We start from the raw sequence: 27,611 nt of genomic DNA, 5'->3' as shown, positions 1-27,611 counted from the left end.
TCTTTCTATCTTTCTTTGTCAGATGGGTTTGTTTTGATATTTCAGTGTAATCATCGCTTTATTCACTGGCAGTAAAAGCGGTCATTTAAATTTTTTGTTCAGTGTTATCAGCATCAAATTCCAAATACAAAATGTGAAACTTAAATTTAGACCTCTTATCCGCTTAAGGAATAACCAACACCTGGCCATAAAACAGCTTAGCAGTCAACCATAAAATTACTCTTGCTTCCTTAAAAAGTGGTAAGGACATATAAATGTGGGGTATTTCCTACATTGTTCCTTACTTGCATGTAAATGCTCACATCAAAGCTGGAGGCGAGCTAATATTTATTATTTAATTAATCTAATATACTATGATGAACAGCTGCTGAAAATATGTGCCTGCAGACACACATTTTCAGTAGCTATTTAAAAGGCAAATCATTTTGTCCAGTGAAATCAACATGCTTTATTTGCACACAGTCTCATAAGACTCACAGGAAATCAGAGCGTAGGAAATAAACACCTCCAGATTTTGGCCATGAACATTAAATCTGAAATACAATGGGGTAGTAAAAACAGGGTCAGCCTTTTGGGGTAAGGTATTTAAATTGTTTTTTTTTTTCACAGCCTCAAAATATATAACTATTATATAATTGTCATAAAATCTGATTGGCAATGTGTAAAATTAATATAATTGGTCACACTGGACACACTATTATTTTAAACTATACTGTACAATATATATAGTGCGGCTACTGAAGCAGTGTAGAAAGTATTAAAAAATTAAAAAGATTTATTGCCTAAATAATGAGATCCATTGCCTAAATCCCTGCAACTGTCTTGCTGAACAGAACAGACACACAACTTGAGGTGACCAAGTCCCTCTCCTCACTCCTTAAAAACCCTGTGAAACTGGAAAATGTGCAAGTAATTCTGGAAAAGATTTCATGCTCCCAATGTGCTGGCGTAATCCATTGTTTAAATCTTCCTTTTCTTTGACCCTGAATGTGTGTGCGTGTGTAAGAAATGATGAGATCACCCACTACTGCTGGAAACCCCCGGTCTGTGCAGCTTGGAAACAAAAAGTAGGCGGTGCTTGTATAATAGACACAGAGTTGAACCATTCCCTGCATTCAGAATCTCTCCTAGCTGTAAACAGGAAACAGGTGAATAAAACCAGGAAACTGAGCAATGTTTTAGTCCTTTTTATTAAATTTTTACCAGCATGACTACCTTTACACAGACGAGTATCCCTCTCAGGAAAACAAAACAACACTTTTTTCTGGATTAGTTCAGAGGTAAATACATCAACTTAATATCTAAACACATTTCTTTTAATCATCAATTTAAGCCCCACTTTTTTTTTACATTTTGAACCTGTTTTAAGCGGGTTTGTTTTCCGTCCTGTGTAAAAGTTCCATAGCTGAAGAATTACATGCATATGACGTTTTCCATCACTAATCGATCATAATGCACATTATCGATAACAGTACTGTAAAATATTTCAAATAAATACCAACATATGGATGAATTTATTATTTTATATAAAGGTATCAAACTTTCCTTGCGGATCAATACTGAACACAATATGACTGTAGAAAGTTATCAGCTAGCTGAATAACACAACACTATCGCTTCCAGCAAACAGAAAAGCTCATTTGCTTCATATATCAGCAGTCTGAATTGCACTTAATTGACCTTTTTTAAAAAAAACTCACTTCCCAAACATTAATTGGGTTTTTTGCGCCTCAACAAACCAATTGTGACTTTCATGGCACTATTTAAGCTTGTTGATGCAAAATGTTTTCTGTTTCCTGAAATCACAATGCTTAAAGAATATGTTAAAAAAAAAAAGATAAAAAAAAAAAACTGGACAAAAAGAGGACACGAGTTCACTCATTTGTCAAAATACTATCAATAACACGTTACCTTCACCAAACAAAGCTATAGACACACCAATCTCCACCTGCAGACGCCGTGTCTAGCGTCTCTCATTTTTTTGTTCATTATGAGGCAAATAGGATTAATTCAGATTCCCATCACTTGATTTAAAAAAAAGACCTTTTGCGAAAACCCCTGAATTTGTTAATAGGGTCGCTGATCTCAAGAATTCCCTGCAATTTCACTTACCTAATGTCTAACAAAACACACGCTCATGAAACTGATTGTGTCTCGTTTGCACTTATTGCTGCTTCTAATCATCCTCTGAAGGAAGAAATCCTGGTCAATCCTCTTGCCTTCAGGAGAGGGAAACAACTACGAAAACTAAATCCTAGACTATAATTCTCTCTTGAAACAATGAAAGGCACTACTGGTCAAAACGAAGAGCAAAAATCAACCAACCAAAAAAGAAATTAAAATACCAACTCAAATGGAGGGCATGAAAGTAGAAGTGATTTATTTTATTTAAATCACCCCCACTTGGAGCAATCCTCTTCTTTCTGATTGGATTTTTTTTTTTCCTCGTATCAAATGTAAAACGGTGTACCGAGACTTGGCACGATAAATGAAGAGAGAATGAGACCATTCCAATTTGGAATTTCATTTGTAACGCTTGCAGAGAATTCGTGAAACCAGCAATCCTTTGAAAGCTTGAGCAAAGCGCCGTTGGAAGAATAAAAATCTTGTAGATTTTCTTCTTCTTGCAGGACGCTTTACTGTGTTAAGCCAAAAAATATCATCAAGTTTCTCCATGTTCACTTTGAGCTATTCCTAAGAATAATAAATAGACAAAAAAGCCCAGCATCTGACCACCCGGGATTTTGTTTTAGATTATGGCAGTAGAACAAACATGAAAAAAAAAAAACAAGAACAATAACTATATAAATGATCAAGTGACTATAAAAAATATAAATGATAAAATGCTCATAAATTCATTTCACAGAATACAATTAGGACTGGTTTGCAGTGTGAGTAGTCTGGATATGTGAGTACATCTTTGTTCTTTGCATACAGAGTGCATATACGTAGAAGAAAAAAAAGGAAAAAAAAAAAACTATCACTACCAATATATATGTGTAGTAATACCGTATACATAAACTGACTCACAATCCAAAGCACTACAAACCTAACCCTAGATTAATGATAAAAGCAATATATTCCTATATTAAAAGTGCAGAGTTTGCAAAAAAAAAAAAAATAAAGTAATAAAAATAAAATAACTACTAGTTATAGAATCATTTCTGTTTAACACATTTCTTTGTTTTTCAGTTTAAACTGAGAGTCTGAACTCTTGTGGGCGAGGTTGATTTGTAAGCCACGGCTTCCTATTAAATTTTAATTAATTTTAATTGTGTATTGTGATTCTTTTGTGAGGCCACACAGGACCCAAAGTAATTTTTTTATTTATATGTATATTTGAATTTGAGGTGGTCAAAGGTGTGAGCATACAGGTGGTGAACTTTAAAGTTTTTAGCATAGCATCCTGTTTGGTATGAGAAAATTATTTGCCAAGTTTGTATTGAATTGTATCAATAAAAAAAAACATTAAATCATATTTATAAAATTGTGATACTTTTAGAATTGCAATAAAGTTCAAATCAGCACCTAGGTATCCTGATAATATCTTATCAGGTGTTCCCTGGTGATTCCTATCTTAATACATATTTAGATAACATCTAACCATGTTAAGCTAGTTCGTACTCAGTTGTCAAATATTTCCTGTAAGAATTAAGTGTGGAAATTGTGTAAAAAAAAAAAATCAGATATTTTAGTCTCCTAGTGGATTTCCTTTGGTCTAAAAGCAGAACCAGTTAATCAGCATGATGGAATGGTGAGTTTCCCCACTCAGCTAGGAGCTGAACTTAACTGCAAAATCAAAAAGAAATAATGGATATTAGAATGTTGAGTTTAAAATTGTTTGAGTAAATCATTTAAAATTTTAAATTAAATGATCGCAAGAACTGCAGAGATCAAATGAAAAAGTCTAATTGGTCACCCAAAGTAAATAAGCAGCAATAGTATTAACAGGTTAGTCACCAGAAAACCACTGTGTAGGAAAGCCACTGGCTCACAAGTATTAAAACCCCGCCCAGCTCCTGTTAAGATTCTACCTGTCTTGCAAAAAGCATTACAGAAGAGGTCGCATGCATTTTAGTAGAAAGACAGGTGTGTGTTTTAATGCTGAGCCAGACAATAAGGAACCGGATTTGTAGGAATAAGTTCCTCAGACTCAAAACAGAACACTCCATGGACAATAAATAAAAAAAAAAAAACATACTGTAATCTGAATAAATGGTATTTGAGTGTATAAAAAAAATATCACATTTTAAACATTAATTCACTATTTTCGCCCATTTATTTCTTTTTATTTCTAAACTACCTAACCTTTGCTTGTGTCATAAAATGTTTTAAAAAGTCCAACAGATCTTAATCCTTCTGTTGTAGCTTCTAAAATGCATGAAGGAACTTAAAAGAGTGGTCAGATCCAAGCTGTGTGTTCACATGAGATTGTGAGAAAAGACGCGAGCGATAGCTTCGATACAGTACGTTATCTAAAGGCCTAGCAAGGGCTTTAAATGCAGCACAGGCAGAAGCAGAGTTGAGGACTGAGGTCTTCACATCTTCCACAGATTCGTACACACACAAACTTACACACGTGCATTTCCTCTGGGTAGGAGGAAGCTGGCCTGGGAGGGTTTTTTTTTTTTTCTTTTTACCTGAATAGTATTCCTTTATTAATGAATATATAATTCCTAATCATTTATACTTTCTCATCTGTCCTCAACCCTGCTTTTAGGCTAATAAAGCTAAAAAATTCATTTTCATCATCAGCATAAGTTTAAGATAACTACAAACCCCACACTCTTTTTTTTATTATTATTATTTCCCTAGCATTAGCTTGCTATTTTAAAGCTTTATTGTTTCTTTCACTAAACTACTAGTAGTGATGTAGTGCCATGGAAATATTCAGCTTGCGCATCACAAACCAGAACACTTAACACGGCTGGTTTGTTTCTTCAACATGGGACTTCAGCGCGTTACTGAAACTCATGTAAGAGGAGCGTGCATCGCGATATGACTACGTTATGAGAGGCGTAATTAAGGGAAAAGTGTTGAGGCAGAGGGAGCAAGCTGCTGAAAATGCAGTAGGAGAAGAGCAAGGGAAAGGCATCTGATATGAGAGGATTTACTCTCACACACACATGCCAATATACACTTACACACAAGCAGAATGACGACTAGCTGTCAGACACAAAGGACAGGGCTTTACACTGAGAAATGAACAGATGCCATAAAAAGCAAAAAACAGGCACTTTTCCAAAGGTGATGTTTTTGTCACTTTTCTGCATCGTAAAAGAATGTGCCTTGCGTGTTGTGCTCTTTCAAGTTGAATCACCACCCATCAAAAGGTGCTATTTTTATTTGTTATTAATTTTTCTTACCAATTAATCAAAATCTGCCTTTTTTTTGGCAAACCATGGAACCTGAATTCCTTAGCAGAAGTGCACTTGAATTTGAGAGAGGGAGCTGATTTTTCCCTCCTCTTTTATGCTCCAGTGTTATGGCTATGAAGTACTCTCTTCATTTTTGGATGGATTTATGTAGAGAGAAAGAGAAAGAATAATTATCTCCTCACGTAGAGCCCTGTTTTTAACGTGTGCTCGAGGTGGACAGTACAATATGTAGTATACATTTTTTCTTTTCTTTTTTTTTCTTTTTTTGCAGCCAAGAATCTACAGTAGCAAATTGCATGCAAACAATTAGCTATTTGGGTCTTGGCTAAAAACTTGAAATAAATACTAATAACATCCCACTCCTGCCCACAACCATTGAGTAAAGACAGAGCAGAAACCTCTCATAAATTTTTTTGGGAGCCCGTTGTTTTGTTTTCACTTTTTTTTTTTCTACTTTAGAACACCAGTGGTCCTCCACTACTATCAGAAGTGGAGGATTTGCATATTAAAATATTTATATACGTATACAATGTAAACATTAGTTACCTGATTAGAGAACGGGCTGCAACGTGTCCAAAAATGGTTTTTGCGGCAGGAGAGAGAGGGAATAAAAGGGCAGGAGGTGGTGATAGAGAGAAGGGAAAACGGGAAAAAGAGATCTACCGAGGTGTAGACGGCAGCTAGGTATACGCCACGAACGCACAACACAATGCCATTAGGTTACTAGTGGTCAGGAACACCACATGCGTGCTAACATATGCTCCTCTATATGGAGCTGCCACAGAAAATACAGCACCTTGAGTACAGAAGGAAGCAAACTGCCCTCTGGGAAACACATGAACGGCAGCTATCCTATGAGCCATCTTTCACCTAGCTACTGTCACACTGGTAGACATCAAAATAAGGCATAAAGATAACTTATACACCATACCATAGAGCAAAGAGCGAGCGAGAGAGCACATGTAAGTGGGGCTTTGTACATTGATCAGCGCTGTTTAAAAACATGCCACACAACACTTTTAGTCGCAGTAGATCTTGTACTTTTCGCTGCAGAACACAACCGGCGTTCCCAGGAGGCCGTTGGGCTCACCGCGCCCACCGCAGGTGGCAGTGAGGGATGGACTTACATGCGACTGTGCAGAGTTGTGAGCGGCCTTCGCCCGGGACGAGCCTGACTTGGACCTGCTGTTGGCTCCGCTCCGGCGAGTCTGCTCGTGGTCGAACTCGAGATCTTCTAGACGCTGCGTGAGAGCCAGCTTCTGCTGAATGGCCATGCGCAGGAGCGAGTTCAGGGTCTTCTTCTCATCCTCGGCTGCTGCCAGCTGCCTCTGCATCTCGTCCAGTTGGGTGACATACTCGTCACAGCTACAGTAGCAAGAGTGAGGGAGGGAGAGAGGGAGGGAAAGGTAGAGTACGTACAAATGTAGCGTAAGTATAAAAATCATTGCATTTTATTTATGGAGCACATCTAAAACAGGTACGTTGCCCTCAAATGCTTTAGACAAGAATATTCATATACACACATACAATCCATGAATGTATAAAAGTCTTCCAAGTGATAAAATAAAATTAAATAAAAATGTTAATACAAATCTTTGTGTGAAAATGTAAATGAATACCAAACAAAGGCATCTTTACTAGTGCTCTCAGAATTTGGGATCCCACTGTACACACATACACACACATACTTCACCAGTTAATTTCGTTTTTCTTTGTTTCAGATACTGTTAAGACTCTCACCCACCACTAGATGGCGCTCTTGAAATGCACGGGCCAATTCTCTTATTGTTTAGATGCTCAAAACACCCATATTTTTTCCCTGCTGGTTGTGTGAACAGTGCCTTTATAGCATGTAACATCCCTTCAGGGATTACAGGCTACAAACACAAAGCAACACGCACCAGCAGGAGAGACAGACACCGTGCAAAACATGCCTGGATATTGACCTCAACACCAAACCAGGCTATATTAATATATGCAGTGGCTATTTTTACGGCAGAGTCTAAAAGGTCAAGAATGTATGAAATTAGTAGATACTGGGTGACATACCACTTTTTATTTTAAAAAAAAAAAAGACAAAGAGATGCAAGGATCAAGGACGAGATACGCTGTCTCAGACCATAATGTTTTCCCCTCAGACTAAAACAGTGCACTCAAGAATACTAATAAAGATTAAAACCCATTAAAAGATTTAATGGTGCACTATTTGTTTGCTGATTATTTTCCATTTCTTTACTTCTCCCCATCTCTGGCTTCAGGTAACATGATGTGTCCAAATTCCTACAAAATATACCACACCTTAACAATCAGTTTCAACAGCTACTCCCTGGCTCCGAGCTGTGCACGACAAAACACGCATTGGACTTTACCAAGGTCAAGAGCGGCGTCTTCATTTGTAACTGAACACACCTCATTATATCTACTTAACCTTAACAGTTCTACAACTACACATGTTTAATAATGTTCAATAACGTGGTTGTTTTTAGGCTTGCTTTGCATTGTCTTATTAATGTTTAAAACCAGACCTAACATTTTTCTTTGGGGTCATAATCAGAATCCAGCCAGAACGATCTCTGCACTCAGAGGAAATCATCTCTGCTTCAGTCCTGACACTTTAAAAAAATGAAATAAAATCTACCATCCACAAAGCCAGAATCCATTGATTTAAATGTTTGCTCTAATGAACACTTTTTAATAAGTTTTTGCAGACCCAGACTTGTGGCTTCAGATATTTTAAATATACTTGATCTGGAAAAAAGGTTGAGATATCCATGAATGAGCCAACACTACTAAATAATTCTGCTCAAAGCTCAGCCAAGTCCAAGGTTTTTTTTTTTCCATCAAAGATGACATGCTATTGGCTGCACAGTTCTTTATTGACTGCTTCACCGTCGTTTCCCACGGGAATGATCTATGATCCCTGGAGTGCAGCTTCGGTGTGATTCACGCAAGCCTCTTGTTTGTGAGTGAAGACAGAGCCCGCATGCGTGTACGTGTGAGGCTGTGTGTGCTCCTCAGTCTGACCCAGACGTACACGTAGACTGACAAAGGAGATCAGCGAGGCTCCATTAGCCACAGTCTCCCCTTGGGAATGTTCGCTCAAAAGATGCAAAAGCTCAAATGGGGGGTGGGCAGACATTTTATTTCAAGGAAAAGGGGGTTGGGGGCACAAAAACAACCGTGTGTGGGAGAAGATGATAAAGCCGAGCTCTGGAGGACCCAGGGGTGGGTGGAGTCGTATTGTAAGACATGGTCACTGCATTGAAGCCAGTCAAAAAGAAGCTGAATGTTTCCTAGAGTTTTAAATGTACACAGTCCTCAGCTGTTTAAGCAACATAAGAAATGGCATGCTATAGTGACAAGGACATACTAATGTGAGGTTTAGTATTAAATAGTGGGTATAAACAAAATGGAAATGACACTAGGGTATTTCGGTCTTCACCTCTCCCTATGTTCTCATCCCTACTTCCAAATATGTGCATTTTAAAATAGTGAATCTTTCATATCATCACTGTCCATTTTTTTTCTTCTGATGTAAGACAGAATCATACAGTACAGTATTCTCTCATCATCTCCGAATGAAGCATCACTAAGCGTACCTTTTGAGACAGTTACCAAGAACCAGGCATAATAGGAAACAGGGTGGTTCTGCCTAAAAAAAAATCTAATTAGCATAGCATTACAATCCATCTTGCTCTTGGCCACAAATTATAAATGCACAAACGCGAGCCAATCTTTTCTGTTCAGAGCTTAGATGGGCTTGTACGAAATCTAATCTGTAAATATTAGAGGAATATACTGTGAGGAGAAACATATTATATGATGCTATATAAGACTATATGAGGTTTTGATAAAGCGGACATAGTCTTAGGTGTATTACATACCCATGTTACATAGATTAATTGTGCAAAATCTGTTAAGCCTGCAATGGTTTGGGAAACGCAAAAATATAGTAAAAAAAAAAGTAAGTAAATGTGATATGGGCTATAAAGCTGTGTCAGTGTCTGCTTCTGACCAGAAAGTTGACACCTCCATCCTAACGTGATCTGATACGACAGCAAAAAAAAAAAAAAAAAAGTTCTCTTTTTTCCTCTCTCTCTCTCTCTTTTTCTCTGTCTCTCCCTCATATACATGCTTTACTTATCAGGCTGCTGATGGTTTGCAATCGCAGCTACCCTGCGGTACAAAACAATATCGGTTTCTGTAGACTTTGTTGGTTGGCATAACAACAGCGCTCAACATAAATGTCTGTGCCTTGAGATAAACCATTTTCTTTCTCACCATAATTATTTAACTCGTAAAACTCAATAGCACCCAAACAGTATTAAAGTATATTCATAACATTTTCCATTACTCAAATATAACCTCACTTTTTCCTAGTTGGGTAAAAAGTTTAATATCAGCCACAAATCATAGTATAGCACTATTCATATAACAATGTTCTGTAAGATTATAATGCTGTAATACTACTTTACTGTATAAACACCCTGAATCCTTTCACAACCACATGGCTCTTTTTATGGAACACCCCAGCACCAAGCTAGTTCCTATTTGATCATCAAAGTTAATGGACTGCTGCAGGGACATGGATATAAAGTTACAAGGCATCTGGAAGCAGTCTCAGTGATCAGGTACAGATATAGGATTACTACAAGAGATGATCAGTAGAGTTAAAAGTCAGACCACCTCCAAGGAAATAGGACACAAGAACAACACACACCACAGACATCTATATCCTGCATATAAATGTCCATAAAAAAAAAAAGGTCGTATCTTTTACCATATGGACGTCTTGATAGTCTTGACTGAGAGTCAACACTTGGCCACTACTGCACATCCTACCTGTCTTGTGTCGTGCAATTTCTTTAATGGCACAGTAATTGCTACGTTTTTTGACTACTCACTACACATTACTGCAGAAAGACTTACAGTATGTTTAGGCAGCTGGTAAGGATTCAGCACAGCCCACAGATCAACAGCGTAAAAATTTAATTCTTCGAAATGCATGTCTAAATTGTTAGCAAAGCTGTGAAGAAAGTTAGTGCTCACCGTGTGGCAAACATGGCTCTAAGGGAGGAGAAGGTGGCAGCATCCTCCTTCAGGGCTTTGAGCTCATTGCGAAGCTTCATCATCGTCTCAGTCACCATGGCCTTCTCGTTCTCGTATTTGCTCTTCAGGTTTGCCAGCGCTACCTCAGCAGTCTAAAGGAAAAGGATAAAGTGGGACATTATAAGGCAAAATATCGAGAAGGCAAGAAGTCAGGTCAAAGTCTAATAAGGAGGAAAAACTTATCTTTTATAAGATGGATACACACTATTACCATTTCTCTCAAACATTGTTCAAAAATCAGTCTAAATGTGTGATAGTGAGCACTTCTGCTTTGCTGAGATAATCCATCCCACCTCACAGGTGTGCCACATCAAGATGCTGATCTGACATAATGAGTAGTGCACAGGTGTACCTTATACTGCCCACAATAAAAGGCCACCCTGGAATGTGCAGTTTTGTCTCACAGCAAAATGACACAAGCATTGAGGAAGCGTGCAATTGGCATGCTGACAGCAGGAATGTCAACCAGATCTGTTGCTCGTGCATTGAATGTTCATTTCTCCACCAAAAGCCGTCTCCAAAGGCATTTCAGAGAATATGGCAGTACATCCAACTGGCCTCACAACCGCAGACCACGTGTAACCACACCAGCCCAGGTTCACCTCCAAGATCGTCTGAGACCAGCCACTCAGACAGCTGCTGAAACAATTGGTTTGCATAACCAAACAATTTCTGCAAAAACTGTCAGAAACCGTCTTAGGGAAGCTCAACTGCATGCTCGTCGTCCTCATCGGGGTCTTGACCCGACTCCAGCTCGTCGCCGTAACAGACTTGAGTGGGCAAATGCCCACATTCGATGGCGTCTGGCACGTTGGAGAGGTGTTCTCTTCACGGATGAATCTCGGTTTACATTGTTCAGGGCAGATGGCAGACAGCGTGTGTGGCGTCATGTGGGTGAGCACTTTGCTGATGTCAGTGTTGTGGATCAAGTGGCCCATGGTGGTGGTGGGGTTATGGTATGGGAAGGCATCTGTTATGGACGAAGAACACAGGTACATTTTATTGATGGCATTTTGAATGCACAGAGATACCGTGATGAGATCCTGAGGCCCATTGTTGTGCCATACATCCATGAACATCACCTTATGTTTCAGCAAGATAATGCACGGCCCCATGTTGCAAGGATCTGTACACAGTTCTTGGAAGCTGAAAATGTCCCAGTTCTTGCATGGCCAGCATACTCACCGGACATGTCACCCGTTGAGCATGTTTGGGATGTGCTTGACCGGCGTATACGACAGCGTGTACCAGTTCCCACTAATATCCAACAACTTCACACAGCCATTGAAGAGGAGTGGACCAACATTCCACAGGCCACAATTGACAATCTGATAAACTCTATGCGAAGAAGATGTGTTGCACTGCATGAGGCAAATGGTGGTCACACCAGATACTGACCGGTTCTGAGTCCCCAGACCCCCAATAAAGCAAAAAACTGCACATTCCAAGGGTGGCCTTTTATTGTGGGCAGTATAAGGTACACCAGTGCACTACTCATGATGTCAGATCTCTATAATTCTCAGGCTCTAAACTATTCACATATTAGCAGGCAGCACAGCGTCCTGTGTGGTAAGAGCAAATTATTTGCAAAATTTCTAACAAAAGCTGAAAAAAAAAATGTTGCATTAGGATTTTTTTCCAAAATTGTAACAATTTTGAATTGCTGGGTTATATAAGGTGTATTGAATTGCAATACAAATCGAATCTGCACACAGGTATCGCAGTAATATTGTACTGGGCAGTCTGCTGAGAGACGGGAGCAGAAGTTTATACAGCGGCTTCAAAGTATTGACATGAACACTGTACACCCTGTAGGTTCTACACACCTGCTGAGGCTTTTATTTTTATACAGTACAGAGAACAGAAGGGTCAGCCGTCAGAAAAAGATGCTGTGATCCACCAGGAAAACAGGTGTGCCTAATTTTTAGTGCACTTCAACCACCACCGACCCCTCCTCCATGCCCCCTCTATTACCCCGAAATCCCAAAATGCTTTATCCTAAAAAGGATGGGTCATGGTTCTTAAAGTGGTGGTCCATATTATGTTTGTATAAAATAATTACTCTTAACACAATTCATTACAATATTGAAATGTTATAAGTAAAATGGCTACACTTCTTTCATCAAGAAAATATCTATCTATCTATCCATCTATCTATCTATCTATCTATCTATATTCATCTAAAAGCCTTTTTTGATTGTTTACCTACATTGATTTGGAAGTTGTAGGGATGTAAATAAGGTAAACTTTAACCTGATGTTGATTTTTTTTATAAAACTGCATTCTGTGAGTGAAAAGTTCAGATATAAAAAGAATTGCATGACACAAAACTAATAAAAGCATTACTCTCACTTTTAAGTTTAGTCTAACAACTCAATAGTAGAAGGCCATGAAATAAACATTTATTTTATTCAGTAAATCAGTTCTGAGTTCTGAGAACTAACCTGCTTGTTGGCTTTCAGGACAGTTCTCAAAGTGGCGATCTGCTCTCTCTTGGTGCTGAGAAGAGACTTAAGCTTGAGGATCTCTTCCACAGTGGCGTCGTGGTCGCGGTCAGCGGTGGGAACGAGCTCGGCAGAGGCCAGGCGCTGACGAGACAGCTCTGTGCTGCGGTCCACGGCCAGCTGCAGGTGTCTGATCTGGTCACGGATGATGGCCACCAAGTTGTAGATGTTCATTGGTTCCTTGCGTGGGTCAGCTACTGGGGAAGAGACAGGGGACGGAGATTCTGCCTCAGGGGTGGGGAAGAGGCCTCGTGTCAGCAGGATGGGTGAACGACGGCCACGGCCCTCGGGGCTGCCCCGATTGTTGCTGTTGGTGCCAGCGTTAGCTTTGCCCTCACGGTAGAAGTCGAGCATGACACGGTTGGGCGTCTCATTGTTGCACATGCAGACGTGGTGGTAAAGGTTGGCGAGCTCCTCGCTAAACGTGGCCAGCTCATCTTGTGCCACGCTCAGGCTTCCCTGGCTCTCGCCAGCTGCCTCACTGGCCCGACGTAGTTCTTTCTCCATCCGTGCCAGCTGCTCACGCTCTGCGCGGCTGCTGCACTCCAGGGTGCTCAGCTCAGACCGGAGTGACGCCACCTGGCTCTCCAATCGGCTTCTCTCCCCCTCAAGCTCTGACCGGCAGGTAGAGTATTCAGACTTCAGGGTTTTCAGTTCTTCCTTTAGGTGACCAGCCTCGGAAACAGCAACCTGGGATTTACAGGTTGCAAAAAATGTGTCAGTGAGAATTTTTTTTGTTTTGCATCATTTTACCAAACTTGTTTTATCTAGCAACGTTTGCCCATTCAAAACCACAGCCTTGCCTTATTCTGTACCCATAATCTGTCAATAATGTTGTGACAAAAACAAATACCATTAAATAACAAGTGCTATATTCAATGCTACATGGTTCCAGTCACACCTTGTATTTGCACTCCAGGATCTCAGGCCCGTTGATGTCCACCTCATAGTAGTCACTGTCCTCATTGCTGTCACGTTCCTTCTCGTTGTCCAGCGCTGACTGGCGCTCCTTGCTGGCATGAAGCTTGCGCATGGCGTTCAGATTCTCAGTAAGACGGCTTACCTTCTCATGCTCATCGGACAGAGCGCCATTGGCCTGCTCCAGCAGCTTTTGTGAGTCCTGCAGCGTAGACAGCAACGTCCCCTTCTCCCGCTCCACCTGACCGATCAAGACAAGATGGTCGAATAGCAAATGTTAAATATTTTTGATTCCATGCAGTGAGAATTACGAATATTAAAATTTATAGTTATGTTTCTGTGCCTTTCTTTACCATCATGACTTGTTTTTACATGTACAGACCTAAGAACAGTTTTGTTTTTAGTTTTTGGCCCTAAAAAATTGGAAAATAAAAAAAAAAAAAAAGAGAGAGAGATCGTGACTCACTTTGGAGCTTTTCATTTTAAAGCAAAACATGAAGTATGTCAAGTCAGCAGATCATTGTGTGTGTTAAGGCCTGGCTCTGCCACAAACATTTGCTTATATTAGTACTAAGGTTACATGTACACTGGATAGCTTTTGTTCACCTCTTGACTTTGGACCTGTATCTGTTTTGTGGCTAGAATATTTAGAAGGTTTTGGTTTTGTATTTTCTTTCTGATAATAAAAAAAAAAAAACTGATTTTGTTGGTGTTAAAAATTCTATTCCACATGTACACATACACAAGCGTGTGTGTGTGTGCGTGTGTGTGTATGTGTGAAAGGACTCTTGGGTTACCAAGCAGGACAAAATGCGGCATGAAGCTATTTTAGAAAAGATCATGTTTTATTCTTGAGTGTCAAAATTCTCGTTCACCTTCATTAACTATTCAAGAAGGTAATATGACAATACCCTCCACCTCAGGCCTTAGACCTTATGTGCCTGGATTAAATTAATGTTTCTGTTGATTATTATATAAACAAAAGTAATATTATAAATTTAAAAAATGGTCCAAAATTGTTAACTGTTGAGGTGATGTTTCACTTTAATATAAATTTTAGTAATGCACTTTATTCGATTCAAAATGTCATGAAGGCTGTAATGTGCTTGTCGATTTCTACACTACCATGTCCTGACGTGACCTAAATACACATCGGGTGGGATGGGAACTCGCATTGCTCGCTACTCCATGACTGAGCCATTATGCTCTCCCAGGGGCAGCCATGTTGGCTTGGCTATTTTAAAATGTACAGGATTGATTATTTGTAGGCAGACTGAGTGCTCTGAGAAAAGGGCAGTGAGAAAATATTGAGGATGGGAATCAGATTACTGTTTTACTGATAATCCTTCTGTATCGACTGAGAGAAATTTAATGTTCTTAGAGAGACCAAGATGTGTCTTTAAAAAAGCTTTGTGTGTTAGCTGTCTGACTTGCATACACATACTCTTGCAATGAATGCATACAATGCATCTCAGTTTCTATGGAAATGGCCCTTCCAGGTCAAAGTTGAAGAGTTGATTTCCTGACAGATGGCAGAGCTCACTGCGCCAAACGAGGGGTGTGGCCAGAGAAGCTACTTTCAAGCCCGACTAATGGGATTTAACCAGCAGAGCTGTCATCCAATCACAACAGAGAATGTATCATACTCAGGACACAGTGACAGGTACACTGGCTTCATTTTAGATAAAATACTAATAACATCAGATTATCTTGATTTAAATTTGCAAGTAATGTCCAAAGCACCATAATTCTCAACAACTGGTTGACTTATGACACTACTACAGTATACTGTTTAACAGCACTACGTAATACCTGCACAAGCTGTTGTTTAAGCTTCTGGATTTCACAGATGTTGAGTTCACTCAGCAAGTCGTCCACGAGGCTGGGGGCCGGATGGAACAACTGGCTCTTTTTGGGCGTGGACATCCGGTTGTCTTCGGCATCAGGGATCTTGTCAAAGCCGTTTTCGTAGCCGTGTATGGGGTCGTCGTTGTTGGGCTCGATCATCACATCCTCGCTAAACTTCAACCCATCCAGAGAGATGCTCAAGGAATTGTGGTACATGGAGTCGCCGATGTTCATGTACTGAGACAGTTCCTTCCTCATAGTTGCCTGGAGCACAAAATAAGATGCAATGCATCATGACAGGCAGTTTAGGTCGCAGTAAAGGTAAAATGGTTCAAAATATAAATATAAATTCATATAAGCTTACTAAAAAAATTTTTCATTGTTGGATTCTGTTGTTTCTTATCAAATACCTTAAAGCATGCCACGATGATATGAACTAAATAAACTGTATTAATCCTGAAGGAAGCAACTGGTTGCTGAATATAAGCTCCCATGACACAATTAATAGCAACTGCTCAGTGTATTATGTCTTATAGATAAATGAATGTAAATCACTGACACTCCCACATTCCAGAGTGACAACTGCAGGGTGCATAGAGGCAAATTTGTGTGTCTGGCTCGATAAGCATGAAGCAACATTGGGACACTACTGCATTTTTTTCCCCATTGTGTATTATCTGTAGCAGCTCTTGCCTTCTGCTCCCTCTCGGTCTTGATGGTTTCCAAAGCTTCTCCTAGTTGTCTCTCAGCTATCTCCTTCAGACGCAAGGCATCCTCCAACTGACTGTTTAGGAACTGCGTGTCTTCCTCCAGACGGCGAATCTCATGCTTCAGGCCCTCAAACTCCACCTACAAAAGACAAGAGGCCCGGGCAAATAAAAACATGAAACATTTTTTGATACTCTCTGGACATGGGCGTGCAGCCTATACATGTTATTATGACTCATGTGACTAAATGAATTTAGTGATTTATTCACGCTTACTAATAGCCAATTCATTAGTGGAATTAAATATTTATTGCGCAAGACTGACATCTAAAAAAGAAAATAAAGTTACCTGGCTCTGTTTAAGCACAGACACATGTTTCTGCAGAGCAATGTTTTCCTCCTCCAGCTCGCTGTAGTCCTGCAGCAGACGAGCTTCACGGAATTTGTACTCCTTGATGTCATCACGGAGTCGGGACCTCTGCAGCTCGACCACCTGACTGTTCTATAGGACAAAAAAAATATACATTTAGAGTGTTTACACGCAGCAGAGAGTGAAAGAGGGTGATTTTCAGTTGTCATGGAAACCACACATTTCATGATCGCACTTTGGATAGCCAAGCTGACACAGATGGTCAATGTGTGGGCAATGTACGTGTGTGAGACTAGGAAACAGCTGGTGAGGGCTTGAAAGTAAACAAAATGAATATTATATAAAAAAAAAATTCATTTTCTGTTTGCTGCATTTTTTTTTTTTTTTTTTAAATGGACTGAATGTCTATGCTGCAGTTATTTTGAGTGGACAATCTAAAATAGCTGGTCAGCTGACAGACCCTCACATTTATACTTTTCTTCATAAAATAAAGATTCACCATTCATTTTCCACTCCTCCCTTTACGCCTTTGTTTGCCATGTTACCACTTATTCCTTATTCCCCTCTCCAACTGTCTTTTTTCCACCACTTCTCATCAGAGAGGGAACGTATCCAAACCCAAAGGAAGCTCAGACAGAAACACACTGCAGCATATAACCGACTTTTTTTGGGGTCCTGGGAATACACAACCATTAGAGTATGTTTTTGCATCATACAGAGTTCAAACACCAAGCTAAACATAGACTCAAGTTCTAGGTAACCACACCCATTTCTACTCAGCAGGTGGCATCTAGAGACTTCTATTTGGCAAGAAGTCACCAGCCACATGTATACCAATAATTCTTTTATTTTCAGTATGAGGGTTATAATTAATTATCCACAGTGCAAAGTTCTCAAAAAAGAGAAAAAAATATCACTCTAGCCTAGGAATGCAAGGCTTTTTCTCTTTTTCTGGTTGTGTAAGCAAACTGAAAAAATAATAAGCTTTTAGGAACATGGTTTCAATATCTGAGTCTCATTAGTACATACTGAATAGCACAGTGTTGTATTTGCCATAAACTCAAATGGCTTGGAAAGGACACATTTTTTAAATTTTACAACGTTGAAGCTTTTGAAAGAGAATAATGGCCCTAGAATATGAGCCTCGGGCTTGCAACCTAATTCATTACAGGCTATACAGCTAGTTCATTAAACTTTATTTGGTATTGCATGAGAGTACAAGGGAGAGAAAGACTGGGAAAAGGGAACATACTGTATAAATAGAGAACTATTACTCAACTTCGAAAATTATTATTTTTTTATAACCACAAAGAAAAACATCCTAGCCTTTTGGTTTTCTACAAACTCACATGATGACAAATTGTGAATTCACAGGTCAAAGTTGACCTAGATAGAACTGTAGTGTTCAGTCATATGCTACATCACAAACAGCAAGGGGTGAAAATTCTTAAATGCTCCAGATAACTCATTGAATGTTGGCACCTTTGCAATTGATTGCAGTCAATTTCATAGTAAACATAAAAAAGAAACTCCACAAAACCCCCTTCTCCTCCACTTCCATGTTTTCAAATTAAGAACACATGGTTTGCACAGTAAAAATATTTTCTTCATATAGTATATCACAGCTTGCTGTAAAGCTGGGGTTAGAACACTAGGTTGACCATATTGATACTGTAAGTCATTTTTCGAGCAGGAAGGGGTTAACAAGACATGAGGCCCCATAAAGGAGCATTCTGCTAGGGCTTGAACCCGCGACCTTCTGATCAGCAACCTAGAGCCTTAACCCACTGAGGTACAACTGCCAGGAAGAGGAGACCTTGCAGCGCTCTTTCAGGAGGCATGTTGGACCAACATCATTGACCTATTGTTTTGAAACAGAAAAGACCAAATGACAAAAATAGACTTCAGACCTCCCCTGAATGACCTGAACAGAGTTCGAGTGACCTGGACAGAGTTCTGACCTCACCCCACTGAACAACGAACAGTTGGAATCCTAACAGCAGCATCTTATCTGATATCAGTGCCTGAGCTCGCTAATGCTCTTGTGATTGAATAAGAAAAGCACCAAAGATATGTTTCAAAACAGTGAAAATTCCTCCTCAGGACAATAGAGGTTTTTAAAAAATAATAATAATTATAACAGCGATAGAGAGATTATATCTGAAACTGAATGTTTCAGAAGCACACATGGGCATGGCGGCGAGGTATCAATGTTTTGGCCATACTGTATACAGAAGTCTACATTTAAAAGAACATCCCAAGATCATTATTGCACGTTACAGTACCATTTACAAAGGTTTTTTTTTTTTTTTAACCTTCTTGTTGAGCTTCTTTTGTTCACCCAGCTGCAGGGTTCTCATATTGTTCGTTAATAAATATTGAAAAAAAACACAGCTTCATTTTGATTCATACACATGTTTAACATTTTATACAAAGTTCCATAATTTTCTTTTGATTGTGTAAAGCTGATTTATGGTAATGACAATTGAACTGAATTGAGCTTTACTCAGACCAGTCAAGATGCAAAGTAAGGTCATGACCTCACAACCTGGGTCCTATTCAAGCACAAAGGCCCAAAGCAGTTGTTGTTATGGCTGGCTACATTTTCATAATATGGACGAGAGATAACCTAATAATGACTGAGAGCTGCCATTTCCTGCCAAAAAGAGAGGGACGTGGCCTGAGTAAGGATACAATTGGAGTCATGACCATGTCAGGACAAGATGAATGATATTTGCACAGGCAAGTGACCATGATCTCTCTAGGGACAAGCACATACAGAAGCATGGGGTTGTAATTTAGACAATTTGTGTTTTGGGGATTTCACTCTAGCATAATATTATTTTTTGGGGGGGGGTATGGGGGGGGGATTGGAGGTGGGGTGGCAAAACCACTTTGCCATGGTTTTGTTGAATACATTACCAGTGTTGAATGCTTAGTCGTGTTGTATATCTCACATCTCTTTGATAAGCATTATGAGTGAGGCTGTGGTTTAGGATCACTTTTATATTCACCAACACCAGCAGCAGCTCATGATCGCAGATTTTAAAAGTAATAATTACTTTTTTTTTGTTTTTATTATAATTACTAGCCAATAATAATTCAAGAGGCAGTTACACTCAATCTTACGCCATACAGCAACCCTGTAATATGGACCAGAAATCCCACAACATAACCCAGGATTCAGTCTATCAGCTAGTTTTGCATTAGTGTGCATTTAGGCATGACTACCTCAGTATACCTAAGGTGTGTGACAGAGATGGTGCGTTTCTTGTCCCACTTAATCAGGGTTTTCAGGTTTAAGCAAAATGTTCAGCACAGCTACAGTACATCTCCAAAATCACACAAAGGACCTGATGCAAACAAATGGGCAAAGACACACTATGTGTCTTGTGTGATCCACTGTCTGCACTTACACAATCTCTTTTGTTTGTGGGAATCTATTAGACTTAATAGCACTTATCGGTTGTCTGTAGAGCATTTTCAGATCATCCCAATTTGGCAACCCTGTCACTAAGCGTGTGCCTGCTGTTTCTCCTGAGTATGAGGGAGAACGATTCCTGCCCCAGTGAATTCCCGCTATAAATCACTGTCGTTACTTTTTAGTCGCCTAAAAAGGCCAAATTTGTATTTAAACAATATGAAGTTGTAAAACAAAATATTTTATTGAAAATCTTAATATACTACGGTATCTCTGGCCGCATGGATGAGCTGCCGGCACCCTGTCTTTATTGTGCAGAATGACAAACAGCTAGCTCATTGTAGCAGCAATACTCCAGTGTGCAATTTATATGAAGGGACAAATGTTTCCCTGGTATGTTAAATCCTCCAAATGAGTCTAAATTGAGTCTTTCAAGCAGAAACGGCATCCATGACAGCTGCGCTCTTCTATATCATGTCTTCCAGTGGGAAAGGTATAAGAGAGCTTACAGACTAAACATAAAAAAAATATATTTTAATCTTTTGTTTTTAGAGATGTCCTTTATGTGCTTATTATATAATTACAGCTTTAAGTAATCCCTTGACTGCAATTTAAATGTAATCCTAATAATATTACTAATAATTCTGTGCTGCACGTTTGCACTTCAGGAAATTACCGAGACATCCAGGCAGCATGAGACAGATTACAGATATGACAGAACAGCCATAACACCCCTCCCCCATCTCTCCCTAGTGCTTTCTGCATCTTTCTCTTTCTTTCTATCCTTCCCTCTAGCTCTGTGACTCACACCATCCCCCATCGCTTGCCTCCTGTCCATCGATTTAACACATTTTTTTTCCTTGACCTGGTTTTTATCTCTCCTCCCTCTCTGGCTCTTTCTCTCTTTTCATCTCTCCATCCCTTCCCCAATCTCTATCTTCTAGCTAGGTGTTGGATAAAAAAATAAATTAAAAAATAAAATGTTAACAATACTGCCTCCAGGTTATGAAATCTCTCTAGCGGATACCGACAAATGGTGGAAAACACATGCGCACACATGTACGTGCAGCAGCCGCTTGTTCAAGCAGCTCGAAAATACGTAAAAAAAAAAAAAAAAAAAAAGACTATGCTTTTGTTTGGAGTCAGCGAGAAAACCTGAACAGACTAATTTATTACTCAGTATTTTGTTTCCCCATAAAACAGAAAGAATAAATTCTGCTGAAAGACAAAGTGAAGGTAATGTGCTTGGATTAGTGTGTTAGGGACCGAGATGTTTGCCGTTATAAACTTCTGGAAGACCTCAATGCTGTAATACGATCTGAAGGTCGTGGCGAGACCTGCCTCCTGCCTTACAGCTGAATGTGATTCAGTTAGCTCAGTTGTGTGCGCACGTCGGTGTTCGTGTATGTGTGTGTGCACGCATTTTGGAAATGTGTGTATTTAGATGACCTACTCTATATGCAAGCCGAACACATGAATTATATTCAGTAATATTTATAATCTTCATATTATTAATCTGTAGAAATAATAGTTTGTGTTAATAATAGTAGTGTTTGTGTGCGTGTTTGTGTAATAGAGAGAAAGACACAAAGAGGTGTGGTACTACCACACATGATGGTGCAGTTAACTTCAAATGACAGTTTTCGAGGACATCAAATAAGCACCATGAAAAAGAACAAACGAATCAGAATTCTGTGATAATTTTAGAAACCCTATATATGGACACAGAGCCTGTGGACACCAGGAAATAAAAGTTAAGTAGTGCAGAAAATGTAACACAATGGCATGTTTTCTGTTTAGAGAAAAAATAGAAAAAAAAACATTTATTAGATATGGTTCAACCTGACATAAAGCAGTCATTTTTCCTATTAATGAGGTTGATTATTTTCCACTGAAGGCACAACCTGAAGCTGTTTACATAATTTGCTAAAGATTAACTCATTTATTCATCATCTATACAAATTTTCTTGTGTAGGTTCACAGGGTGGCCTGGAACCTATCCCAGGGCACTTAGGGTGCAAATTTGGGGTAATACAAGCTACTGTGCTTGTTTTGGGATTGTGGGAGGAAACCAGAGTGCTCACAAAGGTGGGATTCGAATCAACTTATCACCATTCTCAAATCTACAATACGAAACTACAGTGCATCATGACACACTCAAACTGCCAGCAACAGAGTAGTGCTGTGCTGAAAAGACATTTTTATATATTTAGATAATGTTAAAATTATTAGATTTTTTTATATCAACAATAATTTTATTTATGAAACTAAAAAATAAATGAAAACAAAACATATCTAGAGCACATACAGTATCGCATATTAGTAGTACACCGTGACATAACCCAGCCTTACAGTACTTTTACTTTCATGTTCAATTCCTCGTATCATTCCTGTAGAAGCCTCTCTCCCTTTTTTCCTTTTGTCTAGGTTGATAAGATAACAACAGCTCTTACGGAGAAACCTCGCATCAAAGTTCTCTGCTACTGAAGAGAATAGAAAAGAAAAGAGTAGTTCTCTACTACCCTTCCTGTGGTATAAACAGTCCTGACCTAACAGAACAAAATGCTAAAACCTTTCCATAAATGTTAAATATTACATTTTATTTAACATTCAAATAACTTTACCTTGTTAACACTTAAATGTTTTCCTCAATAAATATCAAGACCTCTTGTTATGCTAAATGATGTGGATGTACTTGAGTAAAAGTCTATCCACTTGTGATTTCCTAGGGCAAATATTACCTGAGTAAAAGTAAAAGTTTACTTGTGTACTTGAGTAAAAGTATAAAACACTCACCTTCATATTTACTTAACTATTAGTTCACAGGAACCTTTTTTTAAGGGTAAAAACCTCTCTCTTTCTCCTGATTGTGAATGTGCTGTTATTGCTGTCTGCAAACAGCTTCTGATTTCAAACGTTATGTTATTTAATGTGTTTTAAAGGAAAGGCAAGTTATGCAATTGCGCATAATAGTCAGCAAGTGCCAGTTTCAAATACTACATACCACTGTGGTTAGGTAGGACCACAACCATGCAGAGGCATAGTTAAGTAAAAGTACAGGTATTTGCAGTTACCTTCCACCTCTGCTTGTGGCCAATCAGAATCGAGTACTCAACAGCGCTGTGAAACAACCGTTTATTGTTCAGGGCGTCTGGGGTGTGTTCAAAAAATTGTGCTATAATGAAAGTGCGGAAAAAAATTCTACTTGGTTTCTCTTCTTGGGCGTCTCTCTATTCCAAGAAGGCACTGATTACTATTTATGAATTACTAAAAAGATGTTTACCCTAGGTGGAAGTTAATGTAAATCTCCATACTGTGTATGTGTTGTGAATGTGCTACGCTGCACACTTCTATAAATATTTGGATGGAGATTCTATTGCCTATAAATGGTGAATTAAACATTGCATGTGCACATTAGCGGCCCATTAGGTTCAGAGTTACAGCTGCAGCATTGATTCGCCTCTGAACACTTTGCAGTCACTAAGCGAAACCTTTAATCATTGCCGCAGCCTCAAAGTCTTTGAATCAGACTAACCGCTGCAAACACATGAAAGGTAAATCTCTGTTCGATGACTGTATTTATATCCATTTACACAAACAAAACTTGGCTGGATTAAGTACTGCGGCTGCTTTTATATGGTACCGCACTCTATACACCTCTGCAGAAATAACACAAGTTATCTTAAGATCTTTGTTCTCCTACACAATCTACTGTATTTGCCTTAAAGGAGTATTGTATTCATCTCGTAATATTCATACCATGATGCATAATTATAATATTAGAATTTTATATAAAACTTTGCAAAGTGAAGTTAATCCTTAATCATCTGCTTTTTAAAAAAAGGCATTTTTCTTTGTGTTCTTTCTCCACTGCTCCATGGCAGATTTCAGAAAAGCCCTTCCTGAACACATGCCTTACTGTGCTAGGACTTGTAGCTGCAATAAACAAAACCAGCAGAAGATTTACACCCACCCTACACACAAATACACACACACACACACAAATACACACACACACACACAAATACACACACACAAATACACACACACACACACAAATACACACACACACACACAAATACACACACACACACACACAAATACACACACACACACACACAAATACACACACACACACACACAAATACACACACACACACACAAATACACACACACACACACAAATACACACACACACACACACAAATACACACACACACACACAAATACACACACACACACACAAATACACACACACACACACACACAAATACACACACACACACACACACACACACACACTTCTCCTCCCACCAGCGAAGCAATTAGCCCTCTTTTTTTATAACGGCCTCCTGGCACCAAGTCAAGCTGTGTGCAAGCTTTTGGTTGGCATCTCTCAGGTATCTTTTATGAGAGACCATTTAGGCAGAACAGAAAATCTAACAAACTAAAATCATCATAAATGATAAAAATACCTCCTCCATTAGCAGGAATCAACTTTTTAAATATTTTTTATGTTAGTTTTTATGTTTAAATACTGTTAGACACTGAAAGCTGCAGCAGTTATTGGTGCTTAAAATATATATATTTTAACGTTTAACAGGCCCTCCCGGTAAAAATAATTATATTAATTAAAAAGCTTTATATTATATTTACACTTGATTTTTTGCCACATAGGGACTTAAATGGTGTATGTTGCACAAGTAGTTAAAAAATAAGCCTGGAAATGTGAATTAGAGGACAATTACTGTGAGGAGGTATTTATCTTACATTTATGGAATGAGTCTTCAGTGACAGCTTTATAACAGTTGCTACAGTATGTATACAGAGACCAAATTCCTTCAATTCAATCGAAATCCTTCAAGGATAAAGATTCCACCCTAAGTGTTTACATGGACGCAAGGTCTGCTAAGACTTGCATTTACATGCTCATAGCATTGAATCAGTATAAAACTCTTCTGCGTGTCCAAAGTGAGGTTGCCCGGTGTGAAGTGTTTAATCTGCTCGAAATATAACAGAAGTAGTAGTATTTTTTATCTAACTTGGTGGTTAGGTTAAACTTCCAATCTACAGTATGATTGTCAGATACTTTATGATGTATGAAATGTGAACCAATCAGTGCTTCTTAATCAGCTAGAGACCCAGTGGATGAAAGTAAAAGGAAATTCAGAAAGTTTACCAAATCAGGAACAGAAGCAAAATTTCCCACTCTGAAACGTCAACTAATGTTACCCTGACATTGGTCAAACATGTGCAGAAAGAATATACATATTTACTTAAGACAGATGCGATCGGATCAGTTCTAAGGCTAATATTTACATACTGAAAGGATTATTAAAGGTTTACACCATTCCTCTTGTTATGATTTAAATTAGGTCAGACTGTTCTGACTGAGGTGTTTACATAATGCAGGTTTTATTCTGATCTGGACATTATCAATATTTACATACTAACTTTGGAAACATTATGCATTCACTAAACTGAAAAAAAAAAATTTTGATTTTGAAAGTGTTTGTAAAGATTAAATAAAATAAACTTTTAGTGAGGGATGAAAGTGCAACGCTGCAAAGCAAAAGTTTGTCCTGGATGTCAAACACATAACGAGGCCAGGGGTAGCTCAGTGGTTAAGGCATTGGACTACGGTTCGTAAGATCCCAGGTTCAAACCCCACAACCACCAAGTTGCCACTGTTGGGCCATTGAGCAAGGCCCTTAACCCTCACCTGCATAGATGTATAATGAGATAAAAATGTAAGTCGCTCTGGATAAGAGCGTCTGCCAAATGCCCAAATGTAAACGTAAATAACGAGAACATTACTGCAAAAAAGGAATGCACAATAGTAATTTAATGTAGCTAAAAATTGTAATCAGAAATATAATTCAAATGACTGCACAGACCCAATGATAAGCTGTACTCCTTGTCAAGAGGGGAAAGAGAGAGATGGAAAAAAAGAGGATGGTGAAGGAACGACTCCAGCACTGCTCCATGATAACTGATAACATGAACTAACTTATGTTTTAACAACATAAAACATATCTACAAAGAAAATAGCCTGATGTGTCATTTTATAGTAAATAAAGATTGCTGAGGTATAAAAGAAATACTAGTAATAATACTAATAATAATAATACACATTAGTATCAATATCGCGAATCAATATCGCTCCTCGCTCACTAGCTAGGCGGCCTCCCCTTCTGGAGGTGTGCAGAATTAGGCACGGCTGGTGAGCCATCGCCGCTAATTATCCCGGGCTTCTCCCTGCGCTATAAAACACAGCGGAGAGTGTAGCTCGGAGTCTTTTGAGAGACTGGACGTTACTATGCGGCATAAGTGCGACGGGCGTGCAGAACGGGAAGAGCGGCATGCAAGTGGGGCAATAGAACGCGCCCCAGGGACTTTAAAAGCAGGGCCAGATAAAAGGTCTAAACTTTAATCACCGAGATCTGTTCTTTACCCGCAGAGAACCTTGTAATTCCAGTGTGTTGTGATCCAGCTCCTTTTTTCATCTGATCCATGTTGTGCGTGTTTCTACATGCGTCATGCGTTCGTAGACTGAAAAGGAATGTTTAAAAAGGAGGAAAGCCCACATTACAATAACTGCTTCAATTTCATCTGAGCTACAAATTTGTTCTGTCGCCTAAGGAGTCACAGCTGTTACACAGAACACGAAGGGACAAAGCAGTACCGTGTGTTTATCTGACTTGGTTGAAATGTGCCGAAATAAAGAAAAGGTTGACAGAAATTCAAGCACATCTCCACAGCTACTGAGTCGGAAAGGATTTGGCGCCTTAAGGTTTTTTTTAATGAAAAGATGCAGGACTATTAGCTTGACAGACATTATGCTTGAAATGTGATTTAAAGCACATAAAGGCTCAAAAAAGGGTTTTTTCCCCTCAAATTTTCACAGGGCAACCTTAATCCGTTATGCAAAAACGATAATTTAATTGCAAAACAGTGCCGTGTCTTCATTTCGTGTTACAAATTAAGTCTGCACAATTTCTGGAACGTGCAACAGCCAACAATGGGGTCGAGCTGGAAGATTTTCACAAGTAATTAACGAGGGATTAATTTGTGCTTGCGCAAGAGTGTATATGGACCTAGGCGTGTAAGTGGATTCCACTTGTTTCAGGTCATGGAGCAAAGGGCAAAGCTGGCATCATGCCTGGCACAGGTCCTTGCCAGATCAGATAGTGGGAGAGGCCAAGCAACAGCAGGACAAACCGCCGTCCACAGGGGATTTCAACACGATGGCGCTCTAATAAAGGCCAGTAAAAGGATATTCGTTGGCGGTTATTATCAGGATTACAATCTTTTTGACCTTGAACAGACAGAAATAACACCTGCATGTGTATGTGC

At 39.1% G+C, this 27,611-nt stretch overlaps 1 protein-coding gene across 2 annotated transcripts in view; it reads right to left on the bottom strand.

Moving 5' to 3' along the window:
• Positions 1-1,172: 1,172 nt before the first annotated feature.
• The window catches only part of zgc:171572 (protein bicaudal D homolog 2), a 45,274-nt gene continuing 18,835 nt past the window's right edge, over positions 1,173-27,611 (bottom strand). The window contains exons 3-10 of one of the 2 annotated variants that reach the window (XM_053503706.1): positions 16,814-16,966; positions 16,451-16,606; positions 15,722-16,021; positions 13,893-14,150; positions 12,932-13,681; positions 10,428-10,579; positions 6,506-6,743; positions 1,173-3,789 (exon numbers count right to left, since the gene is read on the bottom strand). In XM_053503706.1, coding sequence (XP_053359681.1) covers positions 3,769-3,789; positions 6,506-6,743; positions 10,428-10,579; positions 12,932-13,681; positions 13,893-14,150; positions 15,722-16,021; positions 16,451-16,606; positions 16,814-16,966 — 2,028 coding nt within the window. In that variant the 3' untranslated portion in view covers positions 1,173-3,768. Of the gene's footprint in view, positions 6,744-10,427; positions 10,580-12,931; positions 13,682-13,892; positions 14,151-15,721; positions 16,022-16,450; positions 16,607-16,813; positions 16,967-27,611 lie in introns of both variants that reach the window. The other variant, XM_053503705.1, reaches the window with a different exon arrangement.

Source organism: Clarias gariepinus, chromosome 9 (genome assembly GCF_024256425.1).
Source record: "Clarias gariepinus isolate MV-2021 ecotype Netherlands chromosome 9, CGAR_prim_01v2, whole genome shotgun sequence".
NCBI classification, from domain to species: domain Eukaryota; kingdom Metazoa; phylum Chordata; class Actinopteri; order Siluriformes; family Clariidae; genus Clarias; species Clarias gariepinus.
The sequence above is the reverse complement of the archived record's forward strand: the minus strand, read 5'-3'. Positions and strand labels throughout refer to the sequence as shown.